Source organism: Vulpes vulpes, chromosome 1, assembly GCF_048418805.1.
Source record: "Vulpes vulpes isolate BD-2025 chromosome 1, VulVul3, whole genome shotgun sequence".
NCBI lineage: Eukaryota > Metazoa > Chordata > Mammalia > Carnivora > Canidae > Vulpes > Vulpes vulpes.
The window spans coordinates 62,767,713-62,794,019 of record NC_132780.1 but is presented as its reverse complement, the minus strand read 5'-3'; the positions used below and the strand labels follow the sequence as shown (position 1 = coordinate 62,794,019).

Here is a 26,307-nt window from a genome sequence, read left to right as displayed (position 1 = left end):
GGCTCCCGGTGCATGGAGCCTGCTTCTCCCTCTGCCTATGTCTCTGCCTCTCTCTCTCTATCATAAATAAATAAAAATTAAAAAAAAAAAAGATATATACTGAAACACTATATGAATATTTTAAATGGCTAAAACATAGACAAAATTAAATGGAAATACTTATATGGAATAAACTTTTATAAATCAAGTACACAAAGCATATGTAAATAAAGATTGTTACAATATTGAAATGTATACATACATATTAAATACCATTAGAAAATCTGGAATTCTGAAAACATTCCTCAGGTTCTTACTTTTTTTTTTTGTAAAATTGCTTAAGTTCATAAAGAGCAATACTCAAAGTTTTAGTACCTACCAGTCAATGTCTCTGAATGGTATATATTATAGATATTCCAGAAGAGTTTAGAATCTCAATTGTTGGGGTCCCTGGGTAGCTCAGTTGGTTAAGCATCCTACTCTTGATTTCAGCTCAGGTCATGATTTCAGGGTGGAGATGGAGCCCTGTGTCAGGCTGTGTACCTGCTTAAGATTTTCTCTCTCCCCCGCCCTCTGTCCCTCCCCTCCCTGATCTTTAAAAAAAAGAAACAAACAAACTAGCTAAACTAACTCAATCCTTGTTCTCTAAGTCGTGGCAATAAATATCCTATTTGTCTTCTATTACCTAAATGCTGTGTACCCACTACAGGAGCCAGAGAAACAAGTTATTTGTGTGTTTCAGTAGGCTGAACTCTAACATGATCCCTCTCCCACCCTCACTTCCCCAAAACCTATGCATATGATGGGATATTACTCCCATGCTATATTGCGTTATTTAGCAAAAAAGTATTTTGTAGATGTAATTAGGATGAGGGAGACTATTCTAAGTGGGCCTGACATAATTGGGTGAGTCTTTAGAAAAAGTCAGAGTAATCTGAAGCCATAGAGGTTTTCCTGCTAGCCTTGAAAGAGTAAACTGCGATGTTACGCAAAGAAGGAGCCAGGCAGCAAGTGCTTGAGGGGCCTTTTAAAAGTTGAGAGCGGGACGCCTGGGTTGCTCAGTGGTTGAGCTTCTGCCTTCGGCTCAGGTCGTGATCCCAGGGTCCCGGGATCGAGTCCCACACATCAGCCTCCCTGCATGGAGCCTGCTTCTCCCTCTGCCTGTGTCTCTGCTTCTCTCTTTCTCTGTCTCATAATAAATAAATAAAATATTTTTAAAAAATAAAATAAAAGAAGAGAGCAATTTCTGGCCAATAGTTCGCAAGAGAATGGGGACCTCGGTCATACAAATAAATGAATTCTGACAACAGCCAATAACCTTGAAAACAGACCTGTGCCTCACGTGAGACTGCAGTGTAGCTGTCACTTTGATTTCAAAGAGGGCCTAGCTAACCTGTACTCAGGTTATAGGTTATAACCTATAGGTTATGGGATTATAACTTGACCCATAACACTGAGATAATAAACATGTGCTGTGTTAAACTACTAAATTTTGTGATAATCTGTTACAAAGCAATAGAAAACTAATACTCTTATTTACAAAAGTTAACTTAGTTTTCAATGATGAGTTTTACTTATTCAACATATATATCATTCACAAATAATGATCTCCTATGTGTCATGTCAGGCAGTGTATCAACTGTGATATGACATTTTACAATAAATAAGTCCAAATGATTTTTAACAAAATACTGACATATATATATATAAATATATATATAAAAAATTTTTAAAAACTTAAGTCCACAAGAAAATCTACAACTCAAATGTTATAAGAACATTTAAAAAGATGTAATAGATTTATCAACTATTCAGTCTATTATTTTGTCCTCAAAGGTGGTCCCAGATAACATTTGGTGGAACAACAGGATTATTCTCCACCTAAGATTTTAGACTCATTAGCTTTCCTAATATCCTAATATGATTCTGGGATTCATGAGTTAATCAATGAAATCCACAGCTGACCTATTTATGTGTTTGGTTTTATCATCTGTAAGAGTATCAACATCCATCTTATGACGATAATATATTCTTTAATCTTTTCTAAAACAATAGTTTTCAGTCTTTATGAAGTACCCCAAATTCTTTCCTCTTGTCTTTTCATAGACATACCTACTTTCCATCCAATAAATATAAATGGAATAAATTCTCTATTTAGAAAAGATAAAAGCTTCAAGGGTGCCTGAGTGGTTCACAGTTGGTTAGGTGTTAGAGTCTACCAAAGATTCTCTCCTTATTTTTCTCCTCTCCCTCTGCACTCTTTCTCACTCTCTAAAAAGAATGAATGAAGTAAAAAAAAAAAGAATGAATGAAGTCTAAAACCTTCAGTCTAGAGAAAATGCAGCTATATGTGTTTGGCAAGAGGCACATGTAAACATAAGGATGCAGAAAAATGTAAGATCATTAGATGGAAAAAGATATACCAGTCACATAAAACTAAAAGCAAGCTGGGTATACAGTATCAAACAACACAGACTAACCCAAAAGGTATGATTCATTAAGTAGCTAAAACAGTTTTATATTTGAATGCACATACAAAGCTTCTAAATATTCAAAGCAAAAATTGACAGAATGTAAGAAGAATGTAAGAAGAAAAAATCTACCATCTTTTTAGTAAATGATGGATCAAAAAGATAAAAGTAAAAACGAATACATAGTATTTGAAGAAAATAATTTAAAATCTTGATTTAATGGACTGGTATACAAGACTACACTGAAACACTGGACACAGAGCGTTAGGTTTCTTTCATGTGTAGCACTAGTCTTAACAAGTTTCAAAAATTGTTTTCATACAAACCACAATGTATTTAACCATGATGCAGTTAAGGTTAAAAAAGCATGTCAATCTCACATAACTCTCCCAGAGAACAGAAAAAGAAATAATAAGTCATCTGTCATTGTATGAGGCTAGTAGGACCTTGATTCCAAAACTAGAAAAGGATGATATAAAAAGGGAAAAGTACAAAGCAATCTTACTTGAACCCGGGCTCAAAAATCCCAAGATGGGTATTAGGAAACGGGATCTAGTTATTACATTTAAAAGATGTATATTATCTATCATGACTGACTAACTAGGACCTTCTTTAGAAATCCAAAGTTGATTTACTATTAGAAGATTAATATAAGGTACCACATTAACAAGTTAAAGAAAAGTAAGTATGATCTCAATACATGCAGAAAAATCAACATCAGTTTGTGATTTTTTTTTAGCTTAGGAAACTAGAATTATAAGAGAATTTCCTAGACTTGTTAACAAAGCATTTACAAAATAAAACTTTGGAGAAGCATGATAATTAACTGTAAAATGTTGCCATCCTTTACTTTAAGAGCAGGAAATAAAATAAGAAAGATTATCTCTAGAGATTCTACCCAGCAAAGTAGGGCAAGAAAAAAGATGTCCAGGCTGAAGGAAAGGGCAGGTACATGTGGAGGGATGAGCCAGATATATTCTTGGGGAGCAATTCTAATATGGCACCAAAACATTACCAGGGTGCTAAAGCATAATTGAGAATGTATCCAAAAGAAAAATCAATTACATGTTTATTAGAACTCTTCTCAGTGAGATTACAGTGTGTAGACTGGAGAAATACTTACACCACTTAGAACTGAGAGTAGACCCTGGGGAACCTCCATGAGAAAAAAAGATGGTCACTAAACTGCCTTCTAATGAGACTGGGACACCATAACTACAAGATTACATTCTGCTGAGAGAGATATGCAAATGTAGGGCCAGCAGTGAATTATCTTGGACAAGAGAGGTGAGCTAATACAAATAATATTAAGTATATCCTCTGCTTTTTTGAAAGTTGATGCTATGCCACTTCACTTTCATAGAAGACCTACAGTAGTACCTGTTTTTGCTAACTAAAAGTAATCTGGAGAGATTTTCACTTTTACAAAAAAAAAGGGCAAAGAGTAAATTAGCGTTCAGCATTTGCTTTGCAGCAAGCCTTTATATAGGCAGTGCGTATCCCAGGCAGTGCAAGTGGTCCTGCCAAGGTTCTGCCCTGGGAACCACACTCAGTATCTCAGCATCATGCCACCATAGTTTTTCACAGCGTCTGTGAGCATCTGTGCATCTGTTAGCAAAATGGGGCCTAAGGTATCAGAAAAGCCTAAGAGAGGTTGGTTTTGGGGTCCTGGAATGCTCAAACGTTTTTTTTCTGTATAAGTTAACAGTAACTACTTATTTGCTTCACACCATTTCAGCTTATCGAAAGGTTTCACGGGATGCTCTACTTACAGATAAGCAGGGAAAAGCTGCAACAATCTTAATTCTATTATTCCCAAACATGGTTTACTGGTGCCTCCTCTGGATAAATGTGTAAAGGTAATGAAAGAACATTGAGAAGAAACTATTAGCACACCCAGGGGCACTCCCGTTTTGATGTGGTCTCTGTGAGCAGAGCAGAGTGATAAGAAAGTAGGACTTAAAGACTTTCGGGAGAGATGGTGCTAGTGAGTGAGGCAGGAACAGCCCTCAAGATGAGAAATGTCAAGACATGGACTTGTTTCCGGAAGAGCACTCTACAATACATACAATACAACATGGTCGAGATGATCAACTGGAATGGGAGGATAAGAACAGGGAGGCTCTTCTAAGGCATAGGTAAACCTGGGCAATAGAGAAAGGAACAGAACAAATGATATTATAGTTTTTAAATTGTCTTTCCAGAGGCAGCCCGGGTGGCTCAGCGGTTTAGCGCTGACCTTTAGCCCAGGGCCTGATCCTGGAGACCCAGGATCAAGTCCCACATCGGGCTCCCTGCATGGAGCCTGCTTCTCCCTCTGCCTGTGTCTCTCTCTCATGAATAAATAAAATCTTTAAAAAAATAAAAAATAAAAAAATAAATTGTCTTTACATTTATTTTATTCACAACTTCTTGATTTGTAACATTTTATTATTATACTCTATGGTTAGTCTTTGCTAGGCTAAACAATACTACTTTCTTACAGCATTTAAAAATTATCTTAGATGTCTCTCTCTAGAACTTATAAAATCTCTCTTCTTAAAATGGAAATACAGTATAGAGAATTCTAAGTCAGTGTTTTACAAAAGGTAAATAAATCTCTTGTTTTCTTTCTTATATGGTGACATTATCCTTTTTTTGCTTTCCCCACAAAGGCACCTCGGTCTGATGTTTTGGGTAGTAAGTTTTTACCTGGTGAGATATAACCAATGTATTAGGAAAACTCCACATCTGTGAAAGCGTTTGATTATTTTTACTCTAGATATTTTACCATCAGTGAGGCTCACCTACATATACGATGTTACCAAATTAGATGTTACTGATAAGATTTAACACAGGTGATAAGCCTAAAGAATTCTTGCCTCTTGATTGGCTGTATTTAGTTTGTCTTCCAGCTCTTCCTTCAGGTTTTCCAGTTCCTGTTGAAGTTGACTTTTATCCTCTTCCAGGTTCAGTTTCTCTTTTTTATACTGTTCCTCCAATTCCTAAGGAAAATACATTTTTAAAAATTAACAAAATTGCAATTAACTGTATACTTCAAAACTCCAAGAAAAAGGCCATTCTGTTTTATATTTTGACACTTTGCTTTTCAAATTAGCCTTATCCTTAATTAATAATATTGGGAGTTATTAGTCTCATTAATCCTAAGGGCTTAGGCTCTATCATTCTAAATCACTTTGATGTGACTAAATAATTATTTTAAATGATAAGAATATTTGGTCTAGATCAAGCTGAGTCAACAGATATGTATGATGTAAGTGATAATTTGAGGAGATAAAGAAAAAATTCTAAATATCTCTTGAATGTAGAATTCTTTTATTTTTACATAAAAAACAAAATCCAGTAGCAGTTCTGGAATACTGGAACACAGTCAAGAATTACCAAGTACAAAATTAAGGCACCTAAAGAAGCAATACCAATAAAATTGATACTTACTAAAGAACACCCACTATTTGGCATCCTACTTAATACTTTGATACACAGAAGTAAGACATGGCGCCTGCCCTTAATAAGCTGAATATGTGATGAAAGTTAAATGACCATAGGGACTATAGGGTTATATGGATGGAGAACTGACAAGTTCTAGCTTGGTAAGAAAACCTGCACAGAGAACGCAATTCCTAAGTACAGCCTGAAGGAGTCAGTAAGAAAAGGTGAAGAAGCAAGAGCGAAATAGAACACGTGAAGCAGAAGAAACCTGTGCAAAAACCATGGAGGTGCAAATGAACCTGGTATGTTATAAGTAGTTCAGCATTTCTATAGCATAAGGTGAGAAGAGTAACAAACAGGGTTCTGTGCAGCTCCCAAGGCAAAGTCCAGGTTTGATGATTTGCTGGGACAACTCACAGGACTCTGCTAGTCGTACTCACAGCTGTAATTTATTATGCAGCCGAAGGATACTAAGCACAATCAGCAGAGGGAAAAAGCATATGGGAAACTAGGCACAAGTTTCTAAGAGTCCTGTCTCACAGGACTCTCCACAAAGTTGTGACAATGATGTGAAATGCTGTGAGTGACTCAGTGCCCAGGTTTTCATTGGGGGCTAAAGACATAGGTACCCCCTGACTAGCATGTGCCAAACTTCTAGACTTCAAGAAGGAAAGCAGATGTTCACCATAAACCATGTTATTTGCATAAACCCTTTAGGTACATGAGTCATTCTTATCAGGGAATGGTGGAAACTTTTCCAAAATGCAAGTTCCCAAATACTAGTAAGGGCCACCCTTGTACCCTGCCTTTCTAAGGACAGTAGCTTCAGGTGTGCTATGTTAACTCTTTCTGCATGGATTCTCTATATATTCACTTTCAAATGGGGAAGGTAAACTAGAGTTATGAAAGAAGATATAATCCTTTTTAATAACTAAATAATAAGGAATGGAGAAGTCACTTTTTGGTAAATGTTCTTTAAAAGATAACCTGATATTGGAGAGAGACTATTCTAAAAGGAAGCTCAGGCTCAGACATGAGCTAGCTAGGCAAGAGAGGAATGAAGCAGCAAGTGATAAGTTATTTTGAGAAAAGATAAAGATATAGGTAAAGCTATCATTGAGTTTTGACTATGAAATAGTCAAAGGAAATACACAGGAAATTCAAGTCATCTGCTTTACAGCAACATTTTAAAGAAAGATTGCAAGAAATATAAGTAGCATAAAGCAGATTTTTTAGGTGGCTCAGAAATTGAAATTTAATGGGCAAGGGGATAATTAGGAGAGAAGTAATGAGGCAAAAATGATATTGATGAAAGATGCCTTGATTCTAGTACTTAGCACTTAAAGAGGAATAAAGAGAGACAAAAGGCAGAACACCTGCAAGTTAAATACTACAAAAATAGAGGAAAAGGTAAGGTGAATGAGGGATGTAGAAATAATAACAAAAAATAGCTATGGATGGGATCCCTGGGTGGCGCAGCGGTTTGGCGCCTGCCTTTGGCCCAGGGCGCGATCCTGGAGACCCAGGATCGAATCCCACATCAGGCTCCCGGTGCATGGAGCCTACTTCTCCCTATGTCTCTGCCTCTCTCTCTCTCTCTGTGACTATCATAAAAAAAAATAAAAATAAAAAATATATATTTAAAAAAAAATAGCCATGGAAGAGCTAAGCCGCAGTTACCACTAAATCCTTCACTATAAACCTCTGAGCACATACATATAGTCAGTAAGCATGCACATGCACCATGTAATTAAAGCTGGACAAATTTGTTCTGGAATAGTGAGCTGGCACAGAGAAAACAACAACCACAATTTTGAGAAATAACAAGTCATTAAGTTTTGTCTCCAGCTACATAAACATATAATAGTAAGTTTAGTTAGAAATCACACTCTAACATCTAACAGGAAGTTTTATTTGAATTTTTAATTAAGTTCAGGTGTTGAATATTTTTCCAACTAGTTGTATCACAAAAGGAAGAGACATATAGGTAAAGGTCTCAATTCATATCCAACCTCTCGTATTTACTAGGTTAGTGGTACTGAATACATCATTTAGGTTTACTAAACCTATTCTGTGTAATAAAAATGACATTAATCTCTAAGTCTTAAGTAATAAGGAAAACATAAGAAAGCTTAGTAAACTATAAAATGCTATTACATAAAACATATAACAACCATCATGAATACATGCCTATATGTGGTGGTTAAATGTCTTAGGGTTTGGTATGGTATCCGAGACCTGAGTGTAAGACCTGGCTGATTCTTACTAACTGCATGTGTCTGAGCAAGTGTTTAACTACTCTGTCCTCCATTTCCTCTTTAGGAAAATGGGTATAGCAATTAAACCTATGCGAGTGTTGTGAGGATTAAATAAAACAGATGGAAAACAGTGCCTGGCACACAGTAAGAAATACTAATAATTAACATTTATTTATTACTCTACGCTAGGACATTTCTGAGTTCTCAACATTTTATCTCACTTAACCCTTACAAGAACATTACAAAATGGATTATTTTTTTGGTTTGTCAGATGAGGAGCCTGGGGCGTGGCTTTTGAGGCCCAAGATTAGGGAGCTAGTAAGCAAAGAGCTCAGTGTAAGGCCTGTATCCATCAGACACCTTGCTCTTTCAACTGTGTAATAGGAAGGAAACATCTACAGGAGAGTAAGTGCGGCAACTAGTTAAGACTTCCTGAGGAGCACACCTAAGATGCTGTCTCATGAAGAGACAGCTCAAGATCAAGGGAGTGCTTCTACTACGGCTTATACAAAGTAGGAATGCTTCGTATCAATTTAAGAAACTACATCCCATGTCAAGAATTTTTAAGTATGTTACTCTTTGAATAATGATTTACAGAGTGATTATAAGAGAGCAGCCATCAGAGTGAAGCAACTCATTTACTCCACAATGAGTCACACCAGATCATTACAGAAACCCTTCTACTTTAACAAAGCAAGGCTATGTTGAATTTGTACTCACCACTTGTAGTTTTTTCTTATCCCTAACTGCATTACTGTGGACAGCCTCAATTGCCATATGGTGCTTCCAAGCTAATTCTTCCAAAGTCTTAGAATGAGCCTCATTTAATTGAGCTACCTCCCCTTCCAATCTATTCTGCAGGTTTTTTAGCTCCATCTCATAATATTCTTGCTGAGTTTTCTTTGCTTCATTTACTTTCTAAAATCAAAGCAAACAAAGATCAAAAATTGCACCTGCTTTCTTCATTACTTCTATTAGTATTCTGAATACTAAATAAATACATGAACTTGAATGAATTGAGCACTATGGGATTTAGACTTTGGACATGAGATTACATCATTGGTGTTCTCAGAAAATGACAGGGTAGCACAGGTAAAATGAATAACTTTAACACAAGAGATAAAATAGACTATTATTAGGTTAGAGCCAAGTGCAAGTTAGCACATCTGTGAGCTTAAGAGAAAGGCTCCCTGTATGTCAAAGCTGTACACAAAATGGCTTGCCAATTTACCCACTTGGATGATATTATTCAATACAATTTTACTGAGTGTCAATTATAGGCCTTTTAAGCAGTCACAGTGTAATGATGGAGAAAAGGCAAAAGACAGCAGCAGTATAATTTTGTAAATTCTATGAAAGGAGTGTACATCTTGTGCTGTAAGAGTATACAGTAAAGGAGCCTAGCCTAGAACAGGCGGGAAAGGAAGTACATGCATGTGTATGTGTTTGTGTGAGACAGAACTTGGATGGGGTAGGAAAGGGTGTGTGTGTGTGTGTGTGTGTGTGTGTGTGTGTGTGAGAGAGAGAGAGAGAGAGAGAGAGAGAGAGAGAGACTCCCACACAAACACCCATACATCAGGGAAAGCTTTCCAGAAGAGAAAACATCTGAGCTGCTGCTGATGCATTCTCTCATTTAATTCTCACAAGCCCATCAGGAAATGAGAGATGAGAAAAATTTAAACCTAGATCTGATGTCAAGAGCCTGAATTCACAAGCCCTTCCAGCATTCTGAAAGCTGAGTGATGGTCTCCCAGGTGGAGAAGTTCAGGTAGGATAGGAAGACCAGCCCCTAAGCAGTATGGACAGAACACAAGACAGGAGGCTGGCAGTGGTGAGGAATGAGGCTCAGCAGGAGGTAGGAGTCAAAGGGAGAAAGGGTCTTTTATACTAAGGACTCTGGATTTCATTATGACAATGAGAAATCACTGTAATTGACATAACTGATATATTTTTAAAACAATCAGGTTGGCAATAGACTAGTAAGTTGATAGAGGCAGGGAGAGTGGTTATGAAGTTTTAACTGAAATCCAGGCCACCATGGTCTAAACCTAAACCTAGAATCTGACAAAGGGTATGAAGGAAGGTGATGGAATAAAATACATATTAAGGGAGTAGAAAACCAATACGACTTGGTGACAGATAAAAGGGTCAAGGAAACAGTAATCAATAATGACTGATTTGCCAAACTAGACAGACTACAGTGCTAATGGTTGAAAAAAGGAGTTAAAAAAAATACAGTACTCTGAGGGGAGAAAGTTCTAAGCGATTTGAAACGTTTGTGAGAAACCACAGTATCTTGTGGGAGTGGGAGACACAGGTCTCAAGTTTAGGGAAAAGATTGGCCCTACACCAACAGATTTGGGAGTGATCACTGAATAAATTTTATGCTACCAGAACGGATGAACATGTAAAATGAGGTGAAAATGCAGGGGAGCATCAATGGTAAGGGAACAGATGGAGGAGGGAAGTTCACAAGCAAGACTTCAAGGCTGGGGAGATAGGAGGAACATGTGCAAGAATGTGAAACACTAAAACACAGATGCTGTAAACCAGAGAGGAGTGAGTACCACAGTTGGACAAGATTCACCAAGTCCAGCAGCCTGGATGTCACTGGAGGCTGGCACAAACACAGATTCCATGGAGTGTTGTAAGACAAACCACATGACACTTGGGTAAGGAGTGAATGGGAGGTGAGCAAAGGGCAAGGTTGTAATATGCCTGGTTGCTGAGGGAAGAAAAAGAAAGGCCCCAAACCCCCACTTGGTATTGTAAATATCTGAAAAATTGCCAGAAGTATTTAGCAATTACTCTACAAATGATGTGTCTTATTTGTTTAATCTAGAAAGTCAATATGTTGGTTTATAAATTTTCAGAGCATAATGCTTGTCATTCTTTTTAGTTTTATAGACATTTCCTAGGTGTATATGCAACAACATATTTCATCAATACAAAAACATATACAATTAACCACAAATATAACATTTCATGGAAATAAGAGTTTATTCAGTTCCTGGTTGAAATAGGCTGAAATGTCTTAAGTTTTTACATTTTAAAATTATCAGTAATATTCTGAACATACATATAAGGTGTATGTTAGTCCAGGTGTATACCAGTTTTCCTCAAAATAAAAATAAAAACGAATTAAGAGATGGACTGTTACTGTGAAGTAGAAGTAAACACTTCACATCAAATTTGAAAAAGATTAAAGCTGAACGTTTTTTCTTTTCTCTTCTTTGTGGGGGAAAGGGGAGAAGTACTCCACTGCTTTTTACCTTCTCCAGTTCCAAAATCTGCTGCTTCTGCTCTTCATCGAGACTCTGAGTTTTGCTTTGCAAAAAAGCTCTTTCTGCTTCAAGCTGAGATAATCTCTCATTGGCCCTTGATTTTTCTGATTCTAAATCCTTAATTGTAACCTCCTGGGTCATCTGAGTTGCTTGAAGCATTCCAATATGACCTATGCCCCCAAAAGAAAAATCTTCATTTTAAAATCTGTTGCATTGTGTTATAAAAGTTTATATTTAATGACACAATTGTACTTATAACCTGAGTGAAATAGTCTGCATGTACAAACAGTACTTTGATTTCTTCACTGTATAAAACAGAAATGCTACTTATCCAAGTAGCACAGTTCAAACTAGAAAGGAGTCCATTTTCACATTGCTGATGTTGCTCCCCATACCCAGGACCCCTTTTTTGTTTTTGTTTTTGTTTTTTTTAAATATTGCCAACTAAACAAGTTGAAGTAGAAGCAACTCCTCAGGGATATATATAAAAGCTTTGGGAGTAAAAGTTAAGAGAGGATGTACTGACTAATACCATGGCACCAAAAATGAGTAATCTCTTCTTTTCTAATCTCTTCTTTTTTCAAATTCTCATAAAAGAAAAAGAAATTTGTATGCAGGCAGTATAAATGGCAGACAGCAATTTGGTTGAAACTGAATTTGTGACAAGAGGCATGATAAAGAACTAAAGATAGATAAGGACAGAGAGGTTATCAAAGAAAAAATAAAGGACAACAAAAAAAGGGGAAAAGAGGATGAGAGAGACTAAGAGATAAAATATGAGTATGAGAAAAAGGGTCTCAGAAAGCATGTGTTAGGGCAGTGGTTCTCAATGCGCTCTGGACCAGCAGACCTGGAACTCTAGCTGGCAATGAAGATCATCCCAGACCTACTTATCAGAAGCTCTTGAAGCTGGATCCCAGCGTCTGTGGTTGCACACATCCTTTGGGATGATTTTCGTACACACTATACAGTTGAAAAACTCCTACTTGGGGGAAAGGTCATCTGGGATTCGCTGATGAGCCAATCAAATCAGATGACATCCTCAGAGAACTAGTTCAACTGGCTTTACCTGGCACAACAAACACTTGGGCATAATGCATGGATCACTACCTCCTCTAGTAAAGGGCTATGAAATGAGCATATTAGCCATAGGATGGACAACTCAGCTTTATCATGTAAAATGATCCCTATTAAACCCGATGAAATGAGGCACTCTAATCCACATATAGTTCCACTAAATACTTTAAAAAACGCGGCTTTTTTATCTTTTTTATCTTTTAAAAACATGTTTTTAATGAACAAAAAACCTCTTAGAAAGAATGCTTCATTGTTCTTTTAGTGAATGATTTACTGATGCTAAAATACCTGCTAACTCTTAATTTTTCTATAAATACATGTTCTAAAAACAAGTTATCATTTACTAATCTTATGATTAAGAAGAAATTAGAGTCCTTTAACATGTTTAGAGTCTAAATAATTTTAAAGGATGAGAAGAAAAGGCAAATTTTATCTTGAATTAAGTTTTAGTGTTGGTTTCAGCTGAGGAATATACCAAGAACTGTGGTCACACATACTAGCTTTGAGGACAAGGTCTGAAGCCTGTTGTTGTAAACGTTCTCTGGCTGCTGCTAGCTCACTTTCCACTTCTTTGTGCTTGCTTAGCAAGGCCATCTCTCCCTCCTTGGCATCATCAAGCTGTTTTTGAAGAACCTAAGAATGATCAAATAGCCATTATTAATATGCAAGAATGGTGCTAAGCTAACTAGCTAATGATGCTACTAAACTCAAATTACAAGCATCAACTTTCTCTTTTTCAATTCAAACTTAGTAATACCTACTTTTAAGTCTGTTTTGATAACACTTATAACTAATCTTCATAAGTCATATGACCCAATCATGAAAGGCAATTCTGCTCTAAGCTACTCAGATATTAAAAACAGCTGTGAAATTTTCTCTGCCAATAAAACAGAATTTGTAGGGACTTCCTGGCTTTTTTTTTTCAAACATGTGCTATATGCCTACTTAATTCAGGTTTATAAAACAATTTTTTGTTCATTGAGCAGATCTTATTAATGAAGGCAAAGGAGAAAGCCCAATATTTTAGCTCTCCCAAGCCACTTGTGAAAAATATTAACATGTTATTTCATAAAATCCTTTCATAATCATTAAGATTTTAAGTTATCTCTAGGAGTCTTTAATATCCGAAGTTCTAATAGGAAAATAATAACTAGAGCAGTAAAAATTACCTTTGTTGATTTTCTCACAAAGGAAAAGTAGAAGAAAGCAAAATGGAAAAAAAAAAAGTTAAAGTAGTCTAATTGTAAAGAGAAAGCCAAAATTGGGGGGAAAAATCTGTATGCTGAATGTGATATTCTTTACTTACCTGAACACTGTTCTCTGCTGTAACAAGTGCTATCTGAAGCTTTTGGCATTTGTCACGAAGACTTCCAGCTTCATCCTGTACCATCTGTAACTCTGTCTTTAGTTTTCCTATGGTTTTTCGTAAAATTGCTTCTTGTCCCTGAAATTCTTTTCTAAGATCAGCTTCCTTTTCTTTGCTAGCCTGTAGGCTTTCCGCTGTAAAAAGCTGTGACCTTTTCAAAGTATCAAGCTCATGCTCATAAAAGGACTGAGCTTTATTCAACTTGCCTTCATAATCCTCAATTAGCTTTTTCCGTTCAAGTCTGAGTTCTTCCAGTGTTTTGTTTAAGGACTCCACCTCCACCCTGTGCAGCTCCTCCGCTTTCTCCTGCCCTTTACTGACTGAGGCACTGTGACCCTGCTGTGACTTCAACAGCTCTTGGATCTCCCGTCTGTGAGCAGTTCGCAAATCTTCCAATGCCAAACGTTTGTCTTTTTCAAACTGTACCTGGAGTTGTCCAAAACTCCGTAATCTTTCCTCAAATTTCCTTCTAATTTCTTCAACCTCTCTAGACATGGTTACTATGCGTTGGACATGCTGGGCTTCTGCACAAAGTTGCATGTCCTCAACTCTCTGCTTATAAGCTTCAAATTCTGTCAAAGCCTGCTGCTTCATTTTTATGTGATCTTCTAATGATGCTTCTAAAACCTGAATCTTTCTCTTAAGGTCTAACTCCTCTGTTACTTTGCTTTTATATTGCAGTATTTTTTCTCTTGTTTCTGCAAGAATCTGTTGGATTTCTTCCTCATGAGCATCTTTGAGGGCTTGAATTGCAGATTCATGCTCATCATTTTTAGTGTTTAAAGCATATATTACCTGCATGATTTTGAAAAAGGGAGAACAATTCAGCAAACCATGTTCTTTTCATACTGGAAGTTAATTCTTTCATTTGAAAAGATGATATTGTTCAACATGCCTAATATTGGCAATGGTTAAGGACTAAATACTGAAGCTTCATTAATCTTTTGGATTCATAGATTGATTTACTTGGCTAGTTCTACCTGAGCACAACCTTAAAAGTTGCATCTGAAGACTTGACTACAAATGAAACACTGAGGAGTCAAGAGACAAAGGAGGCCATGTGACATAAAAGAAAGGAGTTTTCCATATGATCCAGTCTAGCTTGGAGGTGAGAATCAAGAGAAAAGCTTCAGAGTAAATATCTGCCCTACACAAGTGTCCCAGGGGAAGAGAGGTTTTGCATAAGTGGAAGCTCTAGGCGCTAAGTCTTCCTAAAGGTCTCTTTTATCTGTTTAATGTCTGGTATATTCTAAATCTAAAAATTTCCTTTTCTATTTCCCCTGTCTGTTCCTAAAGCTGATCCTCTTCTCTCAAAGTTCCTAGTAGTGGTCTCCTTACAATATCCAATTTGTACATCTTTCTGCTAAACACTATAGTTTTAACTAACTATAGTTTTACTAATTTTTCCTGTCTCCAGGCAAGCCAGGTCCCTAGAGCCAGTAGTCTTTATTTTCATTTTATTCCTTGGATTTTAATGATTCCATTAAGCTTTCCCCAACCTTAATTGCAAATGACAACATAGTCCCCTTATAGTAATGCTCCCATTCTTGCATGCTCTTTGATACCCTCCATCACACCACTGTGGTCAAATAGTAGAATTTCCACGACTACTACTTAAAGCTTGGGGATGCACACACTTTATTCTGAAGTAAAAAGAAATGAACACTATACAATCCAACAATCCAGAAGCTTTGCTCATTTTAATGTGATCTTAATCTGGCTTTAGAAATTAATTTCAGCACCAAAAGCCAGAAACTGCAATTAAGAGGCAAAAATGTTGCCATTTTTATAGAGAACTTGTTTTATGCAGCCTGAGGCAATGGAAACAGACCACCTGGCTCTTCACATACCCTGGTAAGGCCAGATCCTATTGCTAAATCTAAGCGGTGGCCCAGCTGGCGTTGCTGTACTTGCTCAAGGAGGACACACTGGGGGTTTACCCCCACTGCAGAGGCTTCCCTCCATCCACACAGGGCCCTGTCTTCCAGAATCAATCCTCTATCCATAAACTCATGTGGTCTGCTCTATTTTGTTTTTTTGTTTTGTTTTGTTTTTTTGGTCTGCTCTATTTTGTGAGATGTAATCACCCCAAAGGCAAAAGGGTTGAGAAATGGCAAGATCCCATTTATCTTTCCAGCTACTTTTCCTGCTAGCTACTTCAAAAGGAAAATATATGCAATAGAAGGAAATAAATGCTTATTTATAGCTTTTCTTTTTAATAACTCTAATTCCAAAAACCAGGCTATACCCTTAATGAGCTAGTAAAGATCCCCATGGAAGACTCCTTTCATTTACACATTTATGCTTAAAGGTAGCTTATAACACAAGAAAGTTAGTGGTCTCCTACAACCATCCCCCAGGGTCATACCAGCCTATCAGGTTGATGCCCAGGAAAAGGTAAAAGAGGCACGAAGGAAAAACACACCAACCAGCTGAAGAGAAGTCCATTTGCTAGAGTGGCGTAGGCCAGAGTCTCAGACCTTCCCAGGGTAGTCTGTGTGCATCCCTTACCTATTTTACTAAGCACGTGGAAGGAAAAGAGATAATATAAAGAGAGGGAATCCCTAGAGAAAACCAAGTCACACTTTTCATCATTTTATCCCAGGAAATGATCTTGAAAAGGACCTCTTTGTGGTGGGATTCCATATAACTCGTGATGAAACAGTATGGATGATGGGAACGTCCCCCTGTCAATAATTCACTGAAATACTCTTCTCTTTTTTCTAATAATTTCCCTGCAGTCTTTGAAGGGTCAGCTCAAGTCTGGCATCCTTTAATAAGTCTTCCAAGACTACTCAAATCCATGGGAGTCTGTCTTTTCTTTATAACCAGTATCTCCATTTCCTTACCACCACTCATTTCTGAAGCTCAGTAAATATTCAACTGATTAAATTTAGGGGTCTTGAAAACAACGTTGGAAAGCTGTGTGAGGATGTTAGAGAGCCTAGAAAAGTAGCTGACAATATAAAAGTACAGTAGCATATAAAAGTGTGGATAAAAAGGCGAAAATAAAGGGGACAGAGGTAGGAATGAAAGCTTTGTTAAAAAGAATAGAATTAAGTAAATAAAACATCTGACAAATAATAGGGAAATATTATAGTAAGGAGCTCTATTTCACTTAATATTCTATTCCAGGGGTCAGCAAATGGGCCTGCAGGCCCAATTTGGCTGCTGTTTATCTTTGTAAATAGTTTTATTGGAGCACAGCTATGCCCTTTTGCATATGGATAGTCTATAGCTGCTTTCCCACTGTAACAGCAAAGTTGAGTAGTTGTGAAAGAGACCTTACTACTAACTTCTCTTCTGATAGACACATGTCAAATCATCTTATCAGCCAAAATTGGCAGCCAAAAATTAAAAATATCTGAATTTGTAGTAGCTTTGTTTAGTCTCAAATAGTCCAGGGTTTCAACCACAACAACTTACACGTTGAGAAAACCAATTATTTTATTCTGAAACTGTATTATATAATAGAAACACAATATCATACTGGCCATATAATAGTATCTTCCAGGACAACCATGTTAAAATAAAGTTTCTAAAAACTTGAAAAAAAAAGGGCAGCCCAGGTGGCTCAGCAGTTTAGTGCTGCCTTCAGCCCAGGGCCTGATTCTGGAGACCCAGGATCGAGTCCCACGTCAGGCTCCCTGCATGGAGCCTACTTCTCCCTCTGCCTGTGTCTCTGCCCACCCCCCCCCACCTCCCCCCCCACCCCCATGTCCCTCATGAATAAATAAAAATAAAAATAAAAATAAAAACTTGAAAAAAGGAAGATAAAAGGATGCCAAGCATAACAAATTAATAGTGCTTTTAAATAATCATTTAAAATATATCACTACTTAATGATATCATTTTTATTTTTTATGATATTTTTATATGAGAATGTTATATATTAATTTTCGAGTTGACATTAACATGATGTGGTATCCTCCAACTGTTCACTTTTCTACATAACTTTTCTACATAATAGTTACAAAGGTAATTATTCTAAAGTATCTTTCGCTGATTAATTACTATTTCTCAGACCGAAGAAATCTACATTCTTTGAACACACAGAAGATATGACTTGAAGTAACAGAACTGATCCAAATCAGATTTTTGATCCTAGGTAAGATAATTTCTCCAAGCTTCAAGTTTCTCTATTAAATAGAGATCATATTTGTTCTATCCTAGTCACATTGTTGTTTATAAGATCAATCTATCATTGACACTTTTAAAAAGATTTTATTTACTTATGAGAGAGAAAGACACCACACACAAGCAAGAGGAGGGCTGCAGAGGGAGAGGGAAAAGCACACAACCTGCTGAACAGAGAACCCCTGGGATCATGACCTAGGCCAAAGACAGACATTTAAAAAGTGATGTCATACAAAGATTTTCCAAAAAATATAAAGTACTATAAGATGGTAAGGTTTTTTATTAGTTCTATCACTTATGGAGAGAATGAGGCTAATTTTAAAAGAAAATTCAGTAAGTGATCATAATCACCCATAAAATTGGCTATTATTTTCCACACAGGAAAAGGGAACTCTCTTATGTCTCTTTTCATAAACTATTTTAAAAGACATTAAGAGCCATTTACAGTTTTTCTAGAACTATGAACATTCAGAGAATGGGACAGTACAATCATTTCAGCAATTTCATGTAATTTCACAGTTCCATTTTATGCCAATAATGCATAATTTAACTATAAATTCCATGATGAATAAGGAACTGTTAGCGATTTTTACTTTTTATATGAATATTTTCAGATAATCTTATCCATGGATAAAATGAGAACAATTCTAGGTCCTAGTTTTTAAAATGCTACTTAGGGAACAAATAGTTTCTGAAATAGTTCTCCTTGTTGGCTGCTATGGACTGAATTGTGGCCCTCTCTCTCCCCCTACAAAATTCATCTAACTGAAGCCATAGCCAGATGGTATTTGGAGATGGGGTCTTTGGGACATAATTAAGGTTAGACAAGATGAGGGTGGTGCCCTTACAATGGGATTAGTGCCTTTGAAAGAGACACCAGAGAGCCTGCTTCCTCTCTTTTAGCCATGTGAAGATACAGTAGGAAGGTCTATGGTACTTTGTCATGGCAGACTGAACTAATACATTGGCAATATATAAATATGTTCCCACTAAAATCTAACTCACTAGTAATAAAAAACTTTCATTGAAAAGTATGCATGTATTAACTTAAAATATGTTAAGATAAATTACTGCATATTATACCAACTGTTTTAACACTGTTAAAGTAAGGGAATCATTGAAGAAATAGTGGTAAATTCATATAATGTAATATCATGAAGCCATTAAAATGCACATCTCACTTAGGAGAGTGTTTCATAATATAAGAAAAAGCCTATAAGAGATGACAAATACACAATGCTGTATCAATAAGATCCAATCTTCTAGAGGAAAAAATGTGAGTGTGTATATGTGTGTGGATACATATTAAAGGTATGTAAAGAAATAAACCAAATTTTAACTGGGGAAATTCAGCATTTCTAAACCTTCAATAATGAATGTATATCACTATTACAGTCAAAAAACATTAAACACTTTTAAAAGATTAACATAATGCTAAAATAAGAATACTTAAAATACTTTAATTTTAGTAAAATATATCAAAATGGAAAGAAAATTAAAGGAACATTCATTAAATACCAACAGATACCCTGAAAATTTCCTTAAAAATTGCTGAAATAAAACATTTATAAAAATCATAAATTGTTTAAAGAATACTGAATATTCATCATTTTACTTATGAAAAAGAACTTATAAAAAGTTCATTTCATTTTACTTATGAAAAGAAAGAAAAGATGTATTTTAAGAAAAAATAAAAAATCCAATTACCTTGTTAAAGTTTGATAGCTTACTGGCAAATCTTTGGTGGTCAATTCATTTATTCTTCCCTTCAGCAAAAATATATGGCACCTGCTATGTGCCAAAATCTATAATTGGCACAGTAAACACAACTGTGACCTGGATGCATATACATGGTATTTGTTCTCATGCAGCTTGGTGAAGAGACCAACCTTAAAGAAATATTTACTCCATTAGTCAAAATAAAATTTCAATAAGTTATACAAAGGAGAAGAAATACAAAATTAATCTTTGCAAGGGGTGAGAGTGACAGTGGTAAGGTAGGTTTCCCCTTATTCTGAATGAAAGGCTTATTACTTTATCTAAACCAGAATCTCTTCATTTAGTCAAAATGTTAAGGGGGAAAACTATATAGAGAGAATCCTGAGCCAAATGCTCAATCAGAACAGAAGGCACAGAGATGGATAAGCACAGGAATCTATGAGGGGAAAAATGGGTTCCAGAGCAGAAAAGGTAGATATGCCTCACACTGCAGACGTACTTAGAACTGTTGGGTCGATGGGATTCAGAGGAGAGAATCTACTAAGAGTGAAAAGGACTGAGGACCATGCCTGGGAGGGTTCAGGGGCGGCAGAGGATGAAGACCCTACACACAGAGGCAACATCCTGGAGAGATGAATCAGAGCAGACTATAGGCAGAGGACCAAGATCTAAGATGTGAGGGACGGACAGCAGATCGTGTTGAAGGCTGCACAAAAATCAAGAAAAACGAAGACTCAAAGCCCCTGCATTCAGAATCGAAATCTCAGAAGTAGGTTTGTGAGAGAGGTTTGGTAGAGTGGTGAAGGATGAGCTGGAAGACAAGTGGCAAAAGTGGGTGGGTGGGTGGGTGGTAAGTGAATGGAGGTAGTCCATTGGTAGAGAAAAACACCAAGAAACTGTGGGTAAGAGAAACAACTAGGGACAGCTAGGATGATGGCTTAAGGAGGCAGCAGAGTCCACAGGGAGTGCTTTTTTTTTTTTTTTTAAAAAAAAAAAAAAAAAAAAGAGGGATTGAAAATGTGAACCAGGAAGGGTCAACTGTGGAATCAAAGTCATGGAGAAAGTCTCAGGTCAGGCTTCCCTGGCACAGGTGGAAAGACTAGTGTTGGCTGAGAGTAGGAAAAAGTCCTCCCAAGAGAGCAAGGCTGAAGACTGAGATTTTAGGCAGAGAGAGAAGATGGACAACTCCTATCAGATGGCTTCATACTTCTCCGTAACAGGGAGATGAAATCATCTTCATAGAGCATAGGAGCCATCAGCACCTTCCCTCCGTTGGCCATAAACAATGCTACTGATGTTAGCTGGGCCAGGCCCAGCCTTCCCAGTATGTCTCACTGAAGACAGACTAAGACACACAGCACCATGAGCAGACCCTTCTCATCACTGCTCTTCCAGTTGTTTTCCTGCCAGTCTCAATCTTTAGTTTTCATTTTAAAATACTGGAAACGTGTTCACTTTCCCTTTCTTATCAATGTCAGAGATAGAAGACATACCAATGGGGGGTGGGGTGGGTGGAGAAGGAGGAGGATGAGGGGGGAATGGAGGATTCACCTCAAGTACGGGAGCACTATATGAGGCACAAAGGAACTTAAAAAGTAATACAGGAGCAATCTCAGATTCGTTTTTTTTTTTTTTTTTTTTAAAGATCCTATGCATTTTAAACAAAGGAAGAATATGTTTTTATTATTCTGTTTTTATTATGAAACACTCAGTTCTTCCAGTTGAGTTACCCACCAAAAAGTTACTTTGGGCCTTAAGGCACCAAAGTTAAAGAATACTGAAAAGAAACTCTCAAACTTCTCAAAAATAGTGGGTCACTGAACTCTGCCATGTAGGTTCCATTCTATCTGTTCTGGAATGGTAACACAGACTATTGCTCTATACCACAATTTATATTCAAAACCAGCCTTCTAAATAAAATTTCCACAAATCATCAAATCTGATGAGTTGTAGGTAGCTTACTTAGGGAATCTTTTTTTTAAGGATTGTATTTATTTGTTTATTCATGAGAGACAGAGAGAGGCAGAGACATAGGCAGAGGGAGAAGCAGTATCCCTGGGGGAAGCCTGATGCAGGACTTAATCCCAGGATCATGCCCTGAACTGAGGGCAGACGCTCAACCACTGAGATACCCAGGCGTCCCTCCTTAGGGAATCTAATGTTCCTATGAAATGGCTCACCTTTTGGAGCTGGTATATTGTTAGAATACTTACTATATAAGGGCATGTTAATAAAATGTTTTTAAAACTTTTTCTCAGGATCTTGAGCTCACCTCCTCCCATGGACACTCTGATGTAACAACTGCATATATGCAACTAACTTTGAAAATGACCTGAAGACTGATAGAACAGACCTTCCACAACTAATCGTACAGAGAGGGCACATGGAAAAGGGTAGGAGGGGCAAAGACATTGTTGGGAAGCAAACGCCTTTGTGAAACTAACTACAAACAGGAGGGGCAACCACAAGCACAAAGAAACAAGAGGATCAGACCCCATCCTAGGCACTCTAGGCATTAGGGACACGCAGTAGGAATAGGAGTCCCCATAACACCTGGCTTTGAAAACTGAGCCTCAGCTTTGGGAGTTTTGAAATTTAGTGGGGTAAGAGTGCCCGGGTAGTTCAGTCAGTTGAGTGCTAACTCTTGGTTTTGACTTAGATCATGATCTCTTGGTTGTGGGATCAAGCCCCACATCAGGCTTTGTGCTTAGCCTGGAGTCTGCTGCAAATTCTCTCTCCCTCACCCTCCTGTTCACTCTCTCTCTCTCAAATAAATAAATTTTTTTAAAAATCAGCAGGTTTAACTCCAGGAGAGCTGAAGGGCAATAGGAAACTGAGTCCTTACCCTTAAGGAGCCGGCATAATAACTAACTCGACCAAAGATACAGCACCTCTGGTATTCATGAAGATTTATTTACTAATCTCAGAACGTGCATTGGAGGGGCAGGGATGTTCAGATTTCTCCAGGAATAATAGTGCTGACAGGCACCATTTCTCTTCCCCTCGCCCAGCAAAGATAGTTGGACACTTGCAGGACCCAGAGCTAACACTCTCCATCTATGTTGCTAGCACTGCATTCCCTGTGAATCCACCTCAGCAGGAATCCTCCAAAGCAGCTTCTGCACCATTATTCCCCACAAGCAGCCCCAGCAGGGACATGTGCCACTCCAAAGTGACTCCTACTCAAGGAGTGGGGGGAGATGGAGCCCCACACACCAGAATGTCCGCAGCTCCAGCAGCTGAGCCTCTCAACTGGCCACACAGGGAAGAAGCCCAGTTATTATATATGCCTGTAGTTATGGCATAGAGGCCAAGCGTAGATAAATAGCCTGACTCCTTTAAATAAATAAATAGCCACCTTTCCCACCAATGAGCTCTAGGCAACCTCAGAGAGGCCACCTTCCAACTGTGCAGGGGCCAAATCCTGCCCAGTATGCCCACAGTAGGAAAAGCAGGTCAGTGCACCCACTTGGGTAGTAGGCAAACATGGCTCAGTCACAACAGTAGGGGGCACACAGCCCACACAGGAGATACTCAGTGGAACACCTGGTTCTGGTGACCAGGGGGTATGGCCTTACAGGATACCACAAGACCTCTTTTACACAAAGCCACTACTTTCAAGACCAGAAGAAATAGCTAACCACCTTTATAGACAGAAACAAACAGAAAGTTAGACAAAATGAGAAGAGGAATACTTCCCAAATAAAAGAATGAGACAAAAATCACAGTAAAAGAGCTAAGTGAAATGGAGATAAAGCAATATTCCTGATAAATAACTCAAAGTAGTGGTCATAAAAGATACTCAGTGGACTTGAGAAAAGAGTAGAGGGTCTCCGTGAGAATTTCCACAGAGACAGAAAATACAAAAAAATAACCAGTCAGAGAGGAAGAATTCAGTAACTAAAAAAAATACACTGTAGGAAATCAACAGCAGATTAGAGGAAGCACAAGAACAGATCCACACTCTGGAAGACAGGGTATGGGAACCAACAAAGCTGAACGGCAAAAACAAAAAAGAATAATACAGAGTAAAAACAGGTTAAAGCAACTCAGTGACAGTATCAAGCATAATAACATTCACTTTACAGGGATCCCAAAAGGTGAAGAGAGAAAGAAGAGGGCAAAAAAAAACTTACCTGAAGAAACAATAGCTGAAAATTTCCCTATCTGGGAAAGGAAATAGATATCCTTCCAGTCCAGGAAGTACAGACAGCCTCTAACAAGATGAACCCAAAGAGGTCGACTCAAAGACCTATAATATGGGACGCCTGGGTGGCTCAGAGGTTTGGCACATGCCTTCGGCCCAGGGTGTAATCCTGGAGTCCCAAGCCTGCTTCTCCCTCTGCCGTGTCTCTGCCTCTGTGTGTGTGTGTGTGTGTGTCTCATGAATAAATAAATAAAATCTTAAAAAGACCTATAATAATTACACTGGCAAATGGTAACAATAAAGAGGGATTTTAAAACAACAAAAGAAAACAATTACATATAAGAGAAACCCCTTAAGGCTATTAGTTTATTTTTCAGCAGAAACTTTGCAGGCCAGAAAAGAACAGCATATTCAAGTACTGAAAGGAAAAAACCTGCAACCAAGAATACTCCACTCAGCAAGATTAAATGTACATAGATGAAATGCTCCAATCCAAAACACAGGGTGACTGATGGATTAAAAAAAGAGAAAAAGAAAACAAAAATGACCCATCTATATGCTGCCTACAAAAGACTTACTTCAGACCTAAAGAAACAGACTACAAGTGAGGGGATGGAAAAACATATACCATGCAAATGGAAGCAAAACAACAATAACAACAAAACCACACACACACAAACACAAAAATCAGGGGGGCAATACTTATATAAGACAAAATAGACTTTAAGACAAAGACGGTAAGCAAGAGACAAAGAGAGGCACTACATAATGATAAAGGGATCAATCCAACAAGAGAATATGACAACTGTAAATGTCTATGGACCGAAGACAGGAACACTTAAATACAAAGCAATTAATAACAGACATACAAGGAGAAATTGACAGCAATAAAATAATAGTAGGGATGGTCCATTTACATCAATGGATAGATCACCTAGACAGAAAATCAATAAGGAAGCAGTGTCTTTGAATGACACATTACACCAGATGTGCCTAACAGATACATACAGAACTTTCTATCCCCAAAGAGCAGAATACATTCTTTTTAAGTGTGCATGGAATATTCTCCAGGATAGATCACATGTTAGGCAACAAAACAAGCTGCAATAAATCTAAGAAGACTGAAATCGTATCAAGCATCTTTTCCAACCACAAAGATATGAAACTAGAAATCAATTACAAAAAAGAAGAAACTGGAAAGAACATAAACATATGAAGGCTAAACAACATGCTACTAAACAGCCAATGGGTCAACCAACAAATCAAAGAGGAGACCAAAAAATAATGGAAACACATGAAAATGAAAGCACAACAGTCCAAAATCTTTGGGATGCAGCAAAAAGCAGTTCTAAGAGGAAGGTTTATAAAATTACAGGCCTACCTCAAGAAACAAATCTCAAATAAATAGCCTAACCTTAATCCTGAAGTAGCTAGAAAAAAGGACAAAGCCCAGAGTTAGTAGAAGGAAGGAAATAATAAAGATTAGAGCAGAAATAAATGAAATAGAGACTAAAAAAATCAATTGAAAAGATCAATGAAACCAAGTCAGTTCTTCAAAATGATCAACAAAACTGATAAAATTATGGCCAGCCTCATTAAGAAAAAAAGATAAATGAATCAGATACAGCAGAGGAAACGGACACCACAGAAATACAAAGGATTGTAAAGGAATGTTATAAAAAAGTATGTGCCAATAAACTGGACAATCTAGAAAAAATGGATAAATACCTAGAAACATACAATCTTCCAAAATTGAACCAGGAAAAAATAGAAAATCTGAACATACCAATTACTAGTAACGCAACAGACTTAGTAACTAAAAAATTTCCAACATACAAAAGTCCAGGACCAGATGGCTTCATAGGTAAATTCTGCCAAACATTTACAGAAGAGTTAATACCTATTCTTCTCAAACTATTCCAAAAAATGGAGAACAGAGAAGGTCCAAATTTATCCCAAGATCGCATTATTCTGATAGCATCACCAGATACAGACACTACAAAAGAAGAGAACTACAGCCTAGTATCTCTGATGAACACAGGTGCAAATATCCTCAAGAAAATATTAGTAAACCAAATTCAATAACACGCTAAAAAAATTATATACCACTGAAAACTGAGAACTTTTTTCCAAGGTCAGTAACAAGATAAGGATGTCCACTCTTACCGCTTTTATTTAACATAGTACTAGAAAGTCCTAGTCACAGCAATCAGATGAGAAAAAGAAGTAAAAGGCTCCAGATTGATAAGGAAGAAATAAAACTGTCACTCTTTGCAGATGACATGGTACCATATATACAAAGCCCTAGAAGCTCCACCAGAAACCTACTAGGACTAATATATGCATTCAGTAAAGTTGTAGGCTACAAAATTAATACACAGAAATCTGTTGCATTTCTACATACTAATAATGAAGTAACTGAAAGAGAAATTAAGAACTT

At 37.2% G+C, this 26,307-nt stretch overlaps 1 protein-coding gene across 17 annotated transcripts in view; it reads right to left on the bottom strand.

Moving 5' to 3' along the window:
- FAM184A (family with sequence similarity 184 member A) overlaps window positions 1-26,307 on the bottom strand; it is a 107,041-nt gene that overhangs the window by 49,876 nt on the left and 30,858 nt on the right. For 12 of the 17 annotated variants that reach the window (XR_012002857.1, XR_012002861.1, XR_012002856.1 and 9 more), the window contains exons 2-6: window positions 13,805-14,659; window positions 12,996-13,131; window positions 11,410-11,591; window positions 8,858-9,055; window positions 5,312-5,434 (exon numbers count right to left, since the gene is read on the bottom strand). Coding sequence is in view for 14 of the 17 variants with exons in the window: in XM_026002408.2 (XP_025858193.1) it covers window positions 5,312-5,434; window positions 8,858-9,055; window positions 11,410-11,591; window positions 12,996-13,131; window positions 13,805-14,659 (1,494 nt within the window). In the remaining 3 variants the exon portion in view is untranslated. Of the gene's footprint in view, window positions 1-5,311; window positions 5,435-8,857; window positions 9,056-11,409; window positions 11,592-12,995; window positions 13,132-13,804; window positions 14,660-16,289; window positions 16,384-19,708; window positions 19,891-26,307 lie in introns of those variants that run through there. The other 5 variants (XM_072765281.1, XM_072765284.1, XM_072765302.1 and 2 more) reach the window with 3 other exon arrangements.